The following is a 17,623-nucleotide window of genomic DNA, read 5'->3' on the forward strand; positions in this document are numbered from 1 at the left end:
GTATGGATTTTAAAGGCAAATTAACCTATATAAAAACCACTGTGATGCTCTGGAAATGTCCTGTCCCACAGCAAACTGTAAAGGGAACATTTTACTCACACCCTCCTGATCTATCTAGCCTTGACACATTTTCTTGCTTCTTAATTCACAACCCTCCACCCCAGTAATATCGCTGATTCCCAAAATACACTCAACCCAGGAGGAGTAGCTCTCCAGCACAGCTGTCCGCTCCTGCCCTGCTCGGGTATTTCGGTGAGCTATGCAACACAGAGAGGACCACACAGAAGGAATGTAACTCTCAGGCCCCACAGTTCCCATCGCCCCGCAGGCAGGTGCATCCCACCAAACCCCAGACTGGCATTCGAAACAGAAGAAACTGCACTGCTGCATGGGGGCAGTAGTTTTCCTGAACTTCATCTCTATGTTTAAAACTAGGGCGACAGCCGTCTTTGCTACTGTAAACTAATCTGATGGGCATGGGGGTGGGGAGTGGCTCTGAGGAGGCTGCCAATAGGCCATGATTGAGCAAAGTCAAGGCACAAAATCATTATTTCTCACTGTTTGCAAGCCAGAAACTCCAAATTTGTGGGTTCTTCACCATGATTTTTAGAACTGAACCATCTACGCCTTTTGCACCCTGAAGTAAAAAAACCCAAAGCCTCTTCTACAGTTTAACTGGGTGATATTTACACGTATTTTCTAACAGTACAATGAAATCTGGAAGCAAAAAAAAAAAAAAAAAAGAATCAAAGGAAGTTGGCAATGAGGTGCACACAATAGTTAGGAGCCCTCGAGTTGAGGCACGTTTATTAAGAGACAGCTTCTGGCTGTGCGCACCAACTCTAACTTCAGCTCCATTTCTTCTGAAAAAAGAAAACAGTTTGGGATCCTGCTCTATTCCAAGATCAGGGAATGCACGATGGGCAGGTGGATGGGTAGCAAACATAACCCAGGGAATTGTTCAAATATGCTAGAACCCCTATCAGGTGACAGTCCCCACAGAGACACAGCTGCAGGAAACAGGGGGTGCAAGCCTCAGCCCTACACCAGAGAGAAACCTCAGTTCTCCTCCTCCTTCTCCGCTCTGCACATGTTATGTTAAAACTCACTCTTACCCAGTTGGTTACCACTTGGAATTTACAGGTATCAGAGATCATAACCCTTCAATATACAAACAGTAAGCATTTGCTACGGGTATCAGGCTTGTTTCCAAACCTGCCATTATATCCGTGTTGTACTGCGGGGAGGCGGGGGAGGGAAGGGACGGGGGGGAGGGGAGGGAAGGGGGTCGGGGGGATGGAAAGCATGTTAAAGAGTACTGCAAGATGCTTATTCACAACGCACTGGAAGCGCAGGAACTTCAGCTCCCAAACGCAACCTTTTCTTCCCCTCCCTCCACTCTCTCTAGTCGCTCTCCACAGCGCCCGCCAAAGCCAGAGCTCAGCCCACTAGAAGGCCACCGTGCACTAGCGAGTGCTCACTAAGCAGTAGCTGATCATGATGATGGGGCGGAACGCTTCCCAGCAAATCTACTCGGAAAGCCCCACAAGCTCTTAGCAGCCAGTTAGAACTGTCCAGACCTGCTTCCCCACGCCAGCCGGGGCAGGAGCGTGTGGGTAGGAAACCTGAGGCCCCAACGTTTGGGCAGGCACAACGTCCCCCCTCCCCCCAGTCTCCCCTCGCTCTCTCCCTTGTCACTCTTTTTCTGGCATATCACTGGGGAAAACCCGAGAGGCCGGAGATGTCAGGCCCAAGAGGAGTAAGGAGAAGGAACAAGGGCGAACGGGAGGCAGTTTTTTGGGGAAAAAATCTGTCCAGAGCAGAGGTGCGGTAGCGCCGCATCCAGCGGGGAAGAACCCCCAAGGTGGGTCTGTGGGGAGAGAAGGGGAGGGGGAGTGGCTCGGGGAGGCCTGACGGCTGAGGCCGCGGGGAGCCCGGGAGAGAGGGATGGAGGAAGGGAGACAGGCGTGGGGGAGACGCAGTTGGGGGGCGGGTGCGCGGGTCGGGAGGCGAGGGGGGCAGCTCGGTTCCCCTCCCCCAGCTCGGGCCCGGGCCTCCCGCTGACTCAGCCCCACGGCGTCGGTCGCCTCGGCCCGGACTCACAGTGCGCGAGATGGCTCCGGCGGAGGCGGCGGGGGAGGGGACAGGCGGCGGGGGCGCTGCGGCTGAGGCTGCGACTCCGGCCGGCGGCTCTGGGGCGGAGGGTCCTAACAGAGGCCGCCGCGGTCTCCGGCTTCAACGCACAGAGACTGCGGGGGAAGAGAGCACTGCGCAGGCGCGATGCGGCCACCGCTGTCAGTCCGAGCGGGGCGGGGCCAGGGCACCAGCCGTCTCCAAGGCAACTGGTTGGAGCGGGAAGGACAGCCCCTACTTCCACCTTGTGTTAGCAACTGCGATGGGAGGTGGGGACGACGAGAACAGTCCCTCTAAGTTACCATAGCAACAAGGAGAGGACACCGCCTCATAAATTTACGGCGGTATCGAGGGAACGCTCTTACCTTGTCACCATGGCAACTGGAAACAGCCCCTTCCTTTTTCCTTAGCAACAGGGTAACAATTCCTCCACCCTAACTGATCACAGAAAGAACAACCATTTACACCTGATTCCATAGTAGCCAGATGACGGATTCTTTTTTTTTTTTTTAACATCTTTATTGGAGTATAATTGCTTTACAATAGTGTGTTAGTTTCTGCTTTATAACAAAGTGAACCAACTATACATATACATATATCCCCATACCTCCTCCCTCTAGATGACGGATTCTTATCTGTATCACGGCTACTGCAAAGGAGAAAGGGGAGAATATTTCTTCTCTTTTAGCAACAGGAGAGAGCTAAGGCTGGGTTTTCTCTCCTCTCTTGGTTTATGGCCTTCAATCGCAGCCTGTTACTCTAATCCCCAAATTCAATTTTCCTTTGCCTGTGTTAAACATTCCTTTTTGTCTCCTGCCAGAAAGTCTATACCTTTACCTCTAAATGGAGCTAACAAAATTGTCTATACACATGTCACGAATTTTTATCAACCTTATTGTCTCTGTCGCAATGCATTTGTAAACGATGCCTGTTTCTTCACCTTGCCCACTAGCTGGTTTAAATTCTATCCCCTCATAACTAGCTCCCTCCTTGATATGTTCATTGGTGTTCCCGAATTCCCTGTTCTAGGTCAGCTTTTATGGATCTCCCCAGCTCTTCTAGATCCCTCTTCTTCCTGCCCACACCTACCATCCTTGTCCTCCAGTGCTCCACCCAGGGCTCCACTATGCTCACCACTTCATGATTTCATTAGCTTGGTTCTCTTTGTGCAAACTACTTCTGGGTCTCCTTCCCTCAGCCCTGACTCCCGTGGATATCTTAAGGTCACCTCTGTACCCATCTTGTACATACCTCCTTTTGTATACCTCCATACACATCTTACAGTATTGTCCTTGGTTTGCACGTGTCTCTTCAATCAGACTACATGTCCCTTGTAGGCAGGAATTCTGTCTTATTCATCTGCTCCCTCAGTATCTAGCACCCAATATAAAACATAGTAGAGTTCCAATAAGTGTTTATGGAACTGGATCAAGTGAAGACAAAGATTTTCTTCAAAGGGTCTTCAAAGAAGAATCTTTTTTGACCCCCAAAAAATAAGTGAAAGGAGTCAAAAGGTTAAAAAAAATTTTTTGTTCATCCTCACTTTCTCTGACCTAACTGCCTCAGAGTCTCCACTAATATTTTCCTTATGATCTTTGCACATATTTAATCTTTAAGTACCACTGATACTATTACACCTCTCTCACTCCCTTAGCTCTCCATCTTAATGCCAAAACTCTAGTCATCTATTAATTGAGACTCTGGCATTCTCTATTTCCTGACTCCTCACCTGTAGCTAGTCTCCCTTCTACACTGTCCCTAATGTTTCCACTAAATAAATTTTCTCCCAAGGTACTGACCTCTTCAATGATTCCTGTCACCCTCTATAATCAGTACAAGCTCTTCATGCCTTACTATTCTACCATCTCCTAAACCAGCTCAGATCCAGCGCTCTTGGTGAACCTCACTGGATTCTGCTGGGCTTGTTGACATGCTGCATTCTCTTCGAATGACTCAGAAGTAAGAATTCATACGCTAGCATTCTTTTCTGAGTTTCCCTGTATAGCTCCCAGAGATTCCACCCCAGGACTATGGGTGTCAAAGCACTCTGACTGAGCCCATTTTCTCAGGAGAGAAGGAGAAGGCAGCTGACTACAAATAGAGTAAGAAAAGAGAGGGACACAGCGTATGCTGAGTCAAGATGGTCTCCACCCATCCAAGGCAGTTCTCAGAAAGGGGAGGGTTTCTTGTAGAGGATAATTCCCAGGGCAAATCAAGGGGTTAGGACAGTAAAAATGCAGGCTACACTTTTCTTAGCTACAGAGTTGGAGAACTGAAGCTGTTCCTAACTGTATCTATAGGGTGTCTGGGTGCCACAAGGACAAGGGAAAATTTTCAGACTCAGTTTATTTTGCTCCTCCATTCTGAAGTTCCAGCACATCTCCATGGTTGTAGGTGTGGACTTGGATGGCATAGCTGGCTGGTCCTGAGTGATCCTGAGAAGAGACTATGGTCCTTGTAGCTCCCCATTTGTCACACATGGGATAAAGGACCATTCTACAAAGAGTTTCTGTATACCCTTCATCCAGATTCTCCACACATTAACATTTTACCGTGTGTCAGTTATCTATTGCTGCAAAACAAATCACTTTAATTTAGTGGTTTAAAACAACAACCATTTCATTATCTCTGTTTCTGTGGGATGGGAATTCAGGAAGAGCTCAGCTGGGTGGGTCTGGCTCAGGGTTTCTCAAGTGGTTACAGTCAGATGGTGGCTGGAGCTTAAAAACAGCAAGGGGCTAACTAGACAACCCTCTCCATATTTCTCAGAGCTAGCTTTCTCACTACATGGTGGCTTTGGGGCAGTTGGAATACTTACATGGTAGTTGAAGGTTTCAAGGGTGAATATAATAGTAAGAGAAAAGCTGCATCTTTTTTTTTTTTTTTAAAGATTTTTTTTGATGTGGACCATTTTTAAACTCTCTATTGAATTTGTTACAACATTGCTTCTGGTTTCTGTCTTGGTTTTTTGGCCGCGAGACACGTGGGATCTTAGCTGCCCGACCAGGGATTGAAACCCACACCCCTTGCACTGGAAGGTGAAGTCTTAACCACTGGACCACCAGGGAAGTCCCTGCATCCCTTTTTATAACCTTGCCTCAGACATCACTTCTACCATATCCTATTGGTTGAGAAACATCACAAAGTCTACCTAATATCAAAGGAAGGGAACATAGGCCACACCTCTCAAAGGGAGCAATGTCCAAGTCACGTAATAAGAGCACGTGGATGAGAGATATTGTTGAATCATCTTTGGAAAATGCTATCTGCTACCCACTACCATCTAATGACAAGAATTCATATGCCACTCAATGCAAAATACACTCATCCCTTCCCTCAAGACCCCCAAGTCTCATTCCATGACAGCACCAACTTGAAGTCCAGGATCTCAACATCTAACTCAGGGCCCAGTGTGGATATGGCTTTTCAGGCCCAGTTCCTTGGATATAACTCCTTGAGTACCAGTCCTCTTGATCTGAAGACCTGTGACGTAAAGACACATCATCTGCCTTATACGTACCCAGCATACACTAGAGGCACAGGCACAGGATAATTTCTATGGACATTATCATTTCGAAAAGGAGAAAAACAAGGCACACACAGCAGTTACTAGTTCATAGCGATTCTGAAATCCAATGGGCACACATTGCCAGTTCCTGGTTTAGGGTTCAGACACACTCCCATTTATTTATTTATATCAGTGTTGACAGGGATTTTCCCCCCAATGTGTTATAATCCTTTCTTCTTATTATTTGTTTTGATGTTCAATGTGTCACAGATTTGGCCAGTGGAAGAAACTTCAAGTTGGCTCCTGTGTCCTTTGGATTTGTCCCCATCATTCTGTGAACTTTCCCTTGCTTTCTGGTAAAAGATGTTCCAGGCTCATCTTGTACTTTCCCTACCTCAGCCCTGGAATTGGCCATTCACCAGGAAGTGATGAGTCCTCTTGACTTTTTGACATTCCTTTTTCCATTCTCCCTTGCTTTCTAAATCTGCCCTTAAACATCCCCGGGATTCCCATCTCATTTCCCTCTCTCCTCCCTCTATACATACTTCCTGAGTGGCCTCAGGTATTCCCATGACTTCTGAATCTGTATCTCCATCCCAATCAGCTCTTCCAACTGTCAGACCTGTATATGTAATTGCCCTCTAGATATCTCCAACCCTATGTCCCACAGGCACCTCAAACTCAATGGGCTTAAGTTAAACTTATTTACCCTTCCCCCCTCACAAACCTAACTTTCCTATATTCCCTATTATTGTTAATGACTTCACTATCCAAGAAAAACTTGAGGGTGATCCTAAGCCATATCTTCTCCCCAACTCCTTATACCAGAACAGTTTTCCAACACTATCAATTCCATTTTTAAATAGCTCTCAGGTCTGTTCTTCTTTATCTCCATCACCTTTACCATCTCTTGCCTGGGTTATTGCAGAGCCCCCCACCTGGTCTCTCTTCCTCTAGTCTCTCCCACTTCTGACCCATCCTCAACACCAGCTAGAAGGCTCTTTCTAGAAGATAAATCTTATCAACATAACTCCTCTGCCTAAATCCCTATGGCTGCCCTTCTCAAACTGGCTGAAACAACTTCTGGGCATGGGGGAGTCATGTAAGGAAACAGAGTGAGGAGCTATAGAATAGTTATATCTTCCTCAAGCTTCAATTTTACTTAGAGATTCAGGAAAAACATTTAAAAATATTTTTTAAAAACCCTGACATATGATGAAGTAGAATGCAAGAATCACATGATTTTAAAGACAAGGTGTTTAGAGAGTTTGAACTCAAGAAACCTCCAGGCCTGAACTCTCCACACTGCCTTTTGGGATACTTTAGTGGAACGTTTGAGAAACACTGGCTTGAAGGATAAAAGTTCAGACTCTTTCACGTGGTAGAGAAGCTCTGTTCTAATCTGGCCCCTGCTCACCATTTCCACTTCGCCTTCCACTCCTCTGATGCCCCCAGCCTCATTACCTCTCACCATATATGTCAGCCACAAAGAGGAAGCACTTGTGGTTGGCCAAGAAACCAGTTCTGTTTCACAGCTGAGCCACCGTTACGGGGTTCACCCTGCTTGGAGTCCCCCTTTCCCTTCATTCTGCAAACTCCCACTCATTCTCCAAGACCAGCTTTAGTGTCATCTCCTCTGTGACACTGTCAGGGACCTCCTCCAGACAGTTGACACGTTCTCTTTGGTACCAGGTACGTTCTCGTCACGGCCTCACATCGCCTTGTGTTACGATACCACGCTTATTCACATCTCTCCCCACCCGAGGTCCTTACTCTCAGAGACCATATCTTATTTACCTTTGTACTCTTAGCACCTCACATGGGACTGAAAATAGCCAAGCAAGTTAAAAACAACTTGACCTTTTGTGCTTTGCCCAGGGTGACTGGGGAAGCCAAGTGGTTGAGGGAGTCTGAGAGAGTGGGTCAACTCTGGCTGACAGGGGGCTAGATTTTAGGTGGGCACTTGCAGGGCTGCCCTAGTTGTGAGGTGAGGGCAGGGAGGAGCTGCAGTGCTGGTCACTGTTACTGAGTGTTCGTTATTCATTTGAAACCAGCTAAAAGTGGGACAGGACACTCAAATAGGACCGATTTCCACATATAGGAACCCTTGACGTGGTTTTAAAATTTACAAGGGACCCATGGAAACAGTATGTAATTTTGCTGAGGAATAAATTTTAATCCTAAGACTTGAAGCAGGTGACCTTATCTAGAGAGCGAACCTAACACCATCAACCCCACCCTCGCTGGAGCTGCACAAGCCTTGGGTCCAATATTTCCTCTTTTATGTGACCTTGGGCCTTGGTTTTTCTCATTTGTTGTTGTGCTGGTTAAGTGAGATAATGTATGAAAAATGACTGGCAGTGCCTGATACACAGTAAATACCCAATAAATGGTAACTATCAATAGTAACCAAACTCTCATTAAGGTCAAGAGGTCACTTGATTCTCCCCCTCAGTTATACCCTGATACATTATATAGGAGCAAATATGCAAATTTAGAATTTGCAAAGGTCTTAAGACAAACCTCCTGTGAACATTAATGACCTACTGTATCCAGATTGAATAGCACCTTTAGATCAGTGGCTTAGATTGCAAGATGTTACCCTGCTTTTGGTGGAAAATGCCCACCATGATGAGCAGGTGGTTGATAAAGGCTTGGATTAACTTGGATGAGTCTGAGGTGGCCTCCAGGCCCCAGGACTTTTTTTTTTTTTTTGGCATATAGTTGATTTGCAATGTTGTGTTAGTTTCAGGTGTACAGTAAAGTGACTCAGTTATATGTATACGTATATCCACTCTTTTTTAGATTTTTTTCCCATATAGCCCATTACAGAGTATTGAGTAGAGCTCCCTGTGTTATACAGTCCTTATTAGTTATCTATTTTATATACAATAGTGTGTATATGTCAATCCCAATCTCCCAAATTATCCCTCCCCCCCTTACCCCCTGGTAACCATAAGTTTGTTTTCTACATCTGTAACTCTATTTCTGTTTTGTAGATAAGTCACTGGAACCCTTTTTTAGATTCCACATATAAGTGATATCCTATGATATTTCTCTTTCTCTGACTTACTTCACTCAGTATGACAATCTCTAGGTCCATCCATGTTGCTGCAAATGACATTATTTCATTCTTTTTAGTGGCTGAGTAATATTCCATTGTATATATGTAGCACATCTTCTTTATCCATTCATCTGTTGACGGATATTTAGGCTGCTTCCACGTCCTGGCTATTGTAAATAGTGCTGCAATGAACATTGGGGTGCATGTATCTCCCAAGACTCTTCTCTTTCACCTGCCCCAGCTTTTGCATCAGCATCCACTGTTCCTGCAGCTCAGTGGACACAAATCGTGCTTCTCTTCATAGCAATCCCCACCTCAAATGTCAAGGGCCAATTCACGCGAAGGCAGCATTAAACAGAGGTTAAGGCAAGGTTTGGGAGCTACGTGGACTTGAGTTGAAATACTAAATCTATCACTCACTAACTCTACGGCAAGCTATTTAACTCAGTTTCTTCATCTGTAAAGTAGGGATAATAATAGTAAAAACCTCAGAGACTTAAGAATTAGGTGGGATCTTGTTCATCAGGTGCTTAGGACAATGCTTGGCATGCTGTGGGCATTCAATGAACAGTATCAGTTGTTATTTTTATTTAAAAACTGAAGTGTTACATTCTTTATAGAGACCTTCTCAAAGCAGGTAAAGCTCTTTGCTACCCTGGCACTTTTATTTGTCTCTCTCTCACAGTATTTCTTGTTTACAAAGGGGAAATTAGCATTTATTTAGCTGCTACTGTAGCCAGGCATGAAATACGTACCATTTCCTATAACCTCCCTGGTCACCTCCTGAGGTTGGTATCATTCCCATTTTCACAATAAACAGTAGAGGCCCAGAGAGGTTAACTAAAATCACACAGCTAGTGAACATCAGGAGCAGGGTGGGAGCCTAAAGCCAACACCAAAACCCAAACTTCCACTATTCCATGCTTCCTACGCCTTCTGTACTACAATTATTTCTCAATATGTATTTTCCCCAAACTAATCTCTAAATGCAGAAGCTGCACTTGATTCATTTTTGTAGTATCTAACACATGCTTGGCAGATATTCCATAAGCACGCATTACATGGAAGATGTAAAACTCATGAACGTAAACCTGGAGTTGCCATATGAATATAAGATACCTAGTTAAATTTGAATTTCAGATAAACAACAAATAATTTTTCAGTATAAGTATGCCACAGACACTATTTGAGACATATCTACACTAAAAATTCTAAAAATTACTTGTTATCTGAAAGTCAGATTTAACTGAGCATCCTGTATTTTTGTTTGTTAAATCTTGCAACTTTAACTTAGAGATTGGCCTTGAAAGGGACAACTTCTCCAGGGGTTCTCCTGGTAGCAGAAGGGCTGCTATGGCCCCTCACTCACACTCAAGGTTGACCTGATCCCAAGCTGCTCTGGGTGCTGGGACTGAGGCCATGGTGACCTGGACATATTGGCCTTTCTTGGGCCTTACCAGTTCACCTAGGTTAGGTCAGCTTTGGCACCTTAAGCCAAAGAAGCAGCCACTGATAAGCTTAAAGCGCCACCTGGAGGCCTTTATGGGTAGTACTGTAGCCAGGGGCCATCTCACGGACCCAGGACTTTGGGGAGCAGAGAAAGGCTGAACAAGGCAGAGAGAGGATAGAAGAGGAGGCCAGCCCAACAGTGGAAAGGGGCAGGGGAAGATATACCTTCCTGGCATTTTCAGTGTACAGCTGCTGCTCTGGCCCACCCCAGGAACTGAAGGCACTCACTCTCCAAAGGAGGCCATTTCTTAGGGCTTTACTTCTCCAGGGCCCTCTGCCTCTCAGGCTGTCCCTTGCAGTCTCCAGGGAGTCATTGTCTTATAAGAAGCACCAGAACCTCCATTCTGGAGGCTCGGTGCCACATTTCAGGATGAGTGGCATGAAAACAATGCCACGGACCGACAGCTGACAGAAGGGGAGCTGTTTGCTTAGAGCAGTGGTTCCCAAAGTTTGGTTCTCAGCACACCTGAACTTGTAGAAATGTTTGGCCCACAGCAGACCTACTGAGTCAGAAGCTCTTGGGGTGGGGCCCGGTGAGCTGTGTTTAAATAAGCCCTCCAGGTGATTCTGATGCAAAGCCAGAGTTTGAGAACTACTGGCTTAGAGGAAACATGAGTGGGGTGGGCAGGACGGAGCCCACAATGAAGTGCACATATGGGAAGAGCTGCTACATGAATGAGGAGGCTATTTGCTCTGTGCTCCTCCAGAGGGAACAGCTAGGGCAAACGGGCACGCGTTGCAGAGAGACAGAATTCAGTTTCAATTAGGGAAGTAATATTGAACAAACAGAGCTCTGGGGGAGTGGGATAGTATGACTGGGGAAGGCACTTCTCTGTCACTGGACTAAATGTCCTGGATCCTGGGGGCTAGACGATCTGTCAGGGATGTGGTAGAAATTTCTGCAGAGGTTAAATTAGATGTGTGTAAGGAATCCCCAAACTCAGAGAATCCATAATTCATTCTCTTTGCAAATCATCTTTTCTTCTTCTGTTCTCTTTTATCAAGAGCAGGGCAATACTTTCTGGTTGTTCTGAGAACCTCTTTCAGCTAAGTATTTATAGCACATTGTGACAAAAATCGGACAAAATGGATTTTCTAGCCTCCTGGTCAGGGTTTTCTCAGGGCTGCTCCTTCCGGACCTATTGTCTCCTAGGCTGCTGCCCAGCTGCCTTCCAGGGGTTTCCCTCTACACCATTCCTGATCCTCTTACCTACGCTGAATCTCCGATTCCCTTTATCCCATGTCTTTCTATTTTTTATTACAGTTTAATATGTTGGGGCACACCCTCAAATGGATTCCTAAGAAAGGGTACAAGAAAGGTCAAGCTTTTCAATCTTGAATGTCTAAAAATGACTTTTCACTGATACTTGGTTGACAGATTGGTTGGGCGTAGAAATCTTGGTTGGAAATTATTTTCCCTTAAAATTTAGAAAACATACTCCATGATTTTCCATCTTCTAGTATTTTTTTTTGACAAATCAGCTTTCAGTTTCCAATTCTTTGTATGCAGCTAGTGCCTTTCTCTTGCTAGCTCTTGACGCATTATTTCCATTAATTAGAAATGTCTTGATTATGTCTGGAAACTCATATATACAGAATCACTGTGCTGTACACCTGAAACTAAAAGAACATTGTAAATCAGCTATACTTCAATTAAAAAAAAAAAAAGAGAGAGAGAGAGAGAGAGGATCTGAGCATATTTGGTAGTTTATGTCATACTTGTAAAAGAAATTTTGGCCCATTACAGTGAGTGCCCCAGAACTAATTTAAAATGTGTAACTTAAGACTTATGACTTTACGTTGAAAACTTACTAAATTTATGCTCAGCAGAGAAATATCTAATAAACCTCTAAGCTCACTATATTTCTAAGTTTGTCAGATTGGTAATAATTATTTAGTACTTGGGAAAGGTATTTAAAAAGGAAATAGAATTTTAAATGTAATTTAAAATGTTGGAATGTGTTTAAGTTTATAAATTGAATCAAAGTCCCCTTAAAAGCAAATGATAAAATTTGGTAGGCTTACAACTTTTAATGGAATAATAAGGTCTATAAGCTAAACTGAAAAGCTAGGAAAGTGCCCCCAGGCCTTTACCACTCTGCTGAATCCACAGCCACTGAGACCTCACGAGGCCTCCGAGGGCTGTGCGGAGATTCAGGGCTCGTCACCAGAAACTCCAGTCCTTACCCATGAAAAAGGACCCATTTTCCTTGCCTCTCACCATGCCCTGCCCCCCATCTTTCAGTGATGGAAAAACTTTTGACGCCTGACAAGCATATTAATAAACTCATGAATATATAGGCGTACCTAAGATGCCCATAAAATTTATTGTCCAAACCAAGACACATTTGAAAGTGAAGGGGGCGCTATTAATAATTATTCTGGAGGGCAATAGACTTAAACCAGGACTGTCTGGGCAAACCCAGACAAGATACCTCTAGGTATAAATGTGTGGTTTGTAAATATATGAGGGGAAGCAGGTGAAGAACTCAGCTGCCATCATTATAAGATGGTATCAAGTATCAACAAATGTTAGATCCTTTAATGTTTTGCTGGAAAAGTACTAAGAGCCCTCTCAAATGTGTTATCAGCAACACGGTCAAAGAGCCGTTTATTAACTTAGGACTAGAAGGTCTACGCTCCCCGTGTATCGTGAGGTTTCTTCTTTATACCTTGGGTGTCATGAGGCCCATCCTCCTCTACTGCAAGAACTGCAAGGCAATTCTTAGTGTTAGGTTGTACCTGTAAATAAAAGTCAGCCTGTAATTGGAGTGAAGAAATTGAGGGTGATGGTTGCTTAGCTGCTGGCTGGTTCAGTTTCCCCAAATGCAGATTCTTACAAACGATCATGTGTTACCTTTAAAGTCTGAGTCTGTGGTCTTTTGTTTTCCCACAACTACATACGTACAAAGGCAACCAGTGTCTTCCTGGGTATTTTATTTTATTTTTTTTTCTATAAACCACCTGGTACCGTGCACATGACCTGCCAAATGAGTTGCCATGCCATTTTTCATTCAAACACTTACAAAGGATTTTTGGCAGTTAATCAAATTCTGGTGTGCTCCCATGGTATGGGGAAACAGGGTAACCCAGGCGCTTTGGCCCAGTATCATCCCAGGGACTTGGCATCCTTCACAAGCCCAATAACGGTATTTCCATCTGGCTCCGAAACCCCAGTAGAACTTATACACACAGCTCATTTCATTATAGTGAAGGGCTCTGTCCTAACTGCAGTGTTCTGGGTATTTCTTTTGGTCACGGGCTGCCTTATTTGCAGGAGGGTTGCTTATTTGGTGAGAGCTGGGAAGGTTCTCCGGCTGCCAACTATTTCCCCATTCTACCTAAAATTCCCTCATTAAGGTTTTGTTTTTTGGGGCCAAGAAGTACAAGTGACCCCACAGTACTGGTAGCAACAATTTCACTCACTCTTTAGTGTGAAAGTGTTTGATCAGATAACCCCCCCCAACCTCTGGCTGAGATCTAAGAGAAGGTAGATTAGTCTTGATGCAGATGGAAGGGTTTGAAGGCACAGTGGGCCAATCCAAAAGGTGGGGTTCCGGAGAGCCAGAGAGCAGCCTGCAGGTCCTTCAAAGACACACTGGCCTTGTACAGTCCTTTGAAATGTGATTTTGTGAGACCATGATTCCAACAGCCAAGGGTTCCAGTGTGAAGACGGGGCTATGGGTTTCCAAAATGGTAACCAAGAGAATAGGTGACAAAGGGTGGGTGGGGAAAGCCTAGTCCCACCCCCACTCCTGCCTGCCTTTCGTATCTGATGTTTTCCCCTAATTATTCCTGTTTCAGATAACTCGGCCCAAACTTGTCCTGGGAAATTTGGCACCAAAAACCTTGGTTTTGTTCCCACCAGGAGAGAGGACTGACTACTAGCTGTTGGGCCACTGAGGCTCCCATCTCTTAACATTTTTAATCTTCAGTCTCTGCTCAGGCCTCCCAGTGAGCTGCCGCCTGCCACCTAACACAAGTGAAGACCCAAAGCTGACTTTTTTAGCAACTGAAGCCTCATCCCAGCCACTGTGGAAGAAGAGGTCCCCTACCAAGCTCCCTCTTCTTTGAAGAAACACAACTGAGACCAAGTGAGAAGTAGCTACAGTTTAATACAAACCTGCACCAGAACACAACGAGTCGGGCTGTTTTGTTTTTGCCTCAGTCAGGTGGCCAAAGCACAGGACCATGTGTCATCTTGGGGTTGACACAATCTTAGCACCATGACATTTACAGAGGAGTGAGGAAGTCACTTGGGTGCTGGAGGCTCCATCCCGACCCCAGGCTGTGCCTGCCACCTGGGCAGCTGGAGGGGGTTTGGGTTTCCGAGTGGTTCTGTGGTTTCTGGGTCAGTATCGGAAAAGCCCTCATCACGGCACTGGCTTGACCGAGACCTACTGTGGACTCCTAGCACTACACACACGCGCACGCACACGCACACACAGTAGCACAATTTTCTGGTAACTTAACCCCACAAACCTAGAGAGCAGCTAAGGCAAGAACAACAGTATTTATTCAGCAAGTACAAGACCAGTTTGAGAGCTGCATTCAGTGCAACCAGAGACCCTTTTCATTCCAACCAAGAGCCAGTGGGGCTGGTGATGGGGCTGGCTGGAGCTCGGCACAGGGGCAGGGAATGGGTGGCAGGGGGTGACCTTTCATTTGGTTCCTTGAACCTCCTTCTGATTTTCATCTAGAAGCTCCTGGGCAAGGGTGGGTCTATGTAAGGGTCGGGGGTGAATGAAGCGGAAAGCCTTCGATGGACCACACCAACATGTGGTCTCCCAGAGCCACGGACCACGCATCTCTCAGGCGGAGGCACTCAGAGAAGGTAAAGCTTTCCTAGCCCAAGCAGGGATGCTCTGCCCCCTGGCCACCACCACTGCTTGGCTCTTTGGCATCTGCCCAAGGCCCATGACCCAGCAAGGGCTGAAAGGGATAAAGACGATGCGCACTGTACCACGGGGTCAGTGTCACACAATTTCCTAGGCTCAGACCCCACCGACTGTCCCCATGGCCACCACCCTCCATGAGTGTCTTTGTCGCCTCTGCTTCCTGGGTTAGTGTCTCAGTCCTCTCAGCCCCTGAGTGAGGAAGAGGAGCATGAGTGGAGAAGTGAGAATGTGGGGACAGCTCAAACCACGTGGCAGGCCTCCAACGAGTAACTGGCTCCGGCTCAAACAGTGATACGCGTCAGTTTGTTTACAAGAAAAATTTATCTACCTGTGCAAAACAAAGCAGAATGCCTACTGGGAGAGTAAGTCTTTTAGCTGGTTAAACTCTCAGGTGGGATCTGCAAGAGATGTCACTCCACTCCTCCTGTCCACAGCTAGGGTACACAGCCAAGCTCTTAAGGGCAGTCCTGGACATTTCCGGAGTCAGAAGGCCTAAGCTTTCTGGGCCACAGCTGTGAAATGGGGAGAATAATACACACTTTGTTATCATGAGGAGCAATTGAGAGCTCATACATGAAAGGGCTTTGACAATGTGAAAAGCACTACAGAAATGTGCCGGGTATGACCACCGGCCCAAGAGTCCAGGAGCCGCGTGTCAGCCCGGGTGCTCAGACCAAGTGTGCAACATGATGTCACTCCCCGAGGGGGAACAAGGCTTACCAAGGGCAGCCTCTAGTGTTTCCATGGAAACCACCTGGAGCTTTGGAGGCAGGGAGGGCCCAACTGGGAGGAGATGGAGGCCACAGACAGGTTAGGGTGAGGTGCTGACCACAGGAGACTGCAGCCCCTGAGCAGCGCTGTGGGCTACAGCCAGGTCCTGCTGGCCTGGCCTCCCACCTGGCATCTAGCCAGGCTGCTCCCCCAAGTCCCACCCCCATCTCTCTTAGCAGGCATGAGGCCTCTCGCCAATCACACGGAGGAGCGGCGGGGCCTCTGTCCAGTAGGCGGAAGCCTACAGGCGGCTGGGTGTGTGTGTGGGGTCAGTGCTGGGAGTGACCAGGGCCAGAGATGGGAAAGGCCACCCTGCTCCCTGAAGGTCTGCAGGGCCAGCATCCCGGGCACCCTCTCAGGATGCAGGAAACTAGACCAAGAGGGGAGGGGAGGGACAGGAAGACTCCAGGAAGGGAGAAAAAGGGCCCTCGAGTCCAGTACCCCCCTCTCACCCCTGTCAGCGGTGCCCTAGGCTGTCTGGTTGGTGTCGATGCAGCATCTCCTAAGGTCCACATCTATTGCTGTTTCTATGCTATGCTAGTGACACGAAGCACCGTCATTTTTCACAGGATGCACAAACAAGTCAAACCAAACCACTGCGCAAACCAAACGTGCAAAACAAAATCATATACACGCGCCTGGCACCAGCCTCATGCCCGCCCGGCCAGCCCTTCTGGGCCTGGGACTCCCGGGGGGTGGCAGAGAGGAAGCAGCTGGCAAAGGGCGCAGAGTGTCCCAGCCACAACCAAACAGGGGCGGGAGATGAGTGGGGAAAAACGGGATGTCCTGGGCATGGCTGGGATGCTAACACCGGTCTGACTTGGGGAAAGTGACCACTGGGCCGAAGGGGATGGGGGAGGGAGTCCTTTTCTTTTAAAACACATCTGCTAAAGTGCTCTGGACAGCTGGCGGGTCAGCCAGGGGCAGGGCACTAAGGTCGGGCTTTCCCAAGGCCAGCCCAGAGGCGGGTGTGAGAGGAGGGGCGGGGCCAGGCTCTATGCATTGGGCTCTGTGCATAGCATGGGCCCCGGGGAAGCCTGCCGAGGCCAAGGCAGGAAAGGACTGCAGCAGGAGGAACACATCTCAAAGTGCCTGTTAGGGTCGGCTCGAAGCACAGTGAATCACGTGTCAGACATGGGGAGGGCTCCCCGTGTCCCGGGGCCCCCTCAGGTGGTGCGCTGCCCAGCCCGGCCTCTCCCGCCCCCTGCAGCTGTGGCCGGAGGGCGTGTGGGCTGGTGGCAGTGGTGCATCTTCACTTGGGGGGCTGGTCAGTGCCTTTACCAAATGCCACTTGACCTGCCTCCGGGGGGAGCGAGGATCCGAGCTGAGGCTCGCTTTGGAACATGGTCATCGATCTGAGAACCTGCAAGGAAGGAAGCAGAGCGTGAGCTCCCCTGGGTAATAAAACCAGGTCCTCCGTGCTTAGGATCTAATTTAATCCTCAATCCAACTCCATCCCATTTTACAGGTGGGGAAACTGAGGCTCAGGGAAGTTAACCTGGCTAATGTCACACAGTGTATAAGTGGTAGAACCTGGACTTGAACCCAGGTCTTCCTGGCTCAGAGCCTCCATGATTAACTGCCTTGCTACGCCACCTTCACTGCTGTCAGCCCTGGGGGTATGGTCTCTCGCCAAGCACACAGACCAGGGAGCTGCCTGTTAGCAAGTGGGCCTTTGCACATATGCCTCAGTGAGCAAGAGAGCGAGAAGGAAGGGTGCGCCACTGCTTTGGAAAATCA

At 47.3% G+C, this 17,623-nt stretch overlaps 2 protein-coding genes and 1 long non-coding RNA gene across 5 annotated transcripts in view; 1 reads left to right on the forward strand and 2 right to left on the reverse strand.

The window, feature by feature from the left end:
* The window catches only part of MAPRE3 (microtubule associated protein RP/EB family member 3), a 48,748-nt gene extending 46,475 nt beyond the window's left edge, over positions 1 to 2,273 (reverse strand). The window contains exon 1 of one of the 2 annotated variants that reach the window (XM_082428030.1): positions 2,104 to 2,273. The gene's annotated coding sequence lies outside the window, so the exon portion shown is untranslated. The remainder of the gene's footprint in view (positions 1 to 2,103) is intronic. The other variant, XM_082428031.1, reaches the window with a different exon arrangement.
* LOC309644352 lies at positions 1,290 to 14,353 on the forward strand. The gene is made up of 2 exons (XR_014254378.1): positions 1,290 to 1,864; positions 14,150 to 14,353. It is a non-coding gene; the product is annotated as an uncharacterized lncRNA (long non-coding RNA).
* The window catches only part of DPYSL5 (dihydropyrimidinase like 5), an 89,530-nt gene continuing 86,216 nt past the window's right edge, over positions 14,310 to 17,623 (reverse strand). For both annotated transcript variants that reach the window (XM_082428022.1, XM_082428023.1), the window contains exon 13: positions 14,310 to 17,246. In XM_082428022.1, coding sequence (XP_082284148.1) covers positions 17,161 to 17,246 — 86 coding nt within the window. In that variant the 3' untranslated portion in view covers positions 14,310 to 17,160. The remainder of the gene's footprint in view (positions 17,247 to 17,623) is intronic.

Source organism: Balaenoptera physalus (assembly GCF_965194825.1).
Source record: "Balaenoptera physalus genome assembly, chromosome: 15".
Taxonomy (NCBI): domain Eukaryota; kingdom Metazoa; phylum Chordata; class Mammalia; order Artiodactyla; family Balaenopteridae; genus Balaenoptera; species Balaenoptera physalus.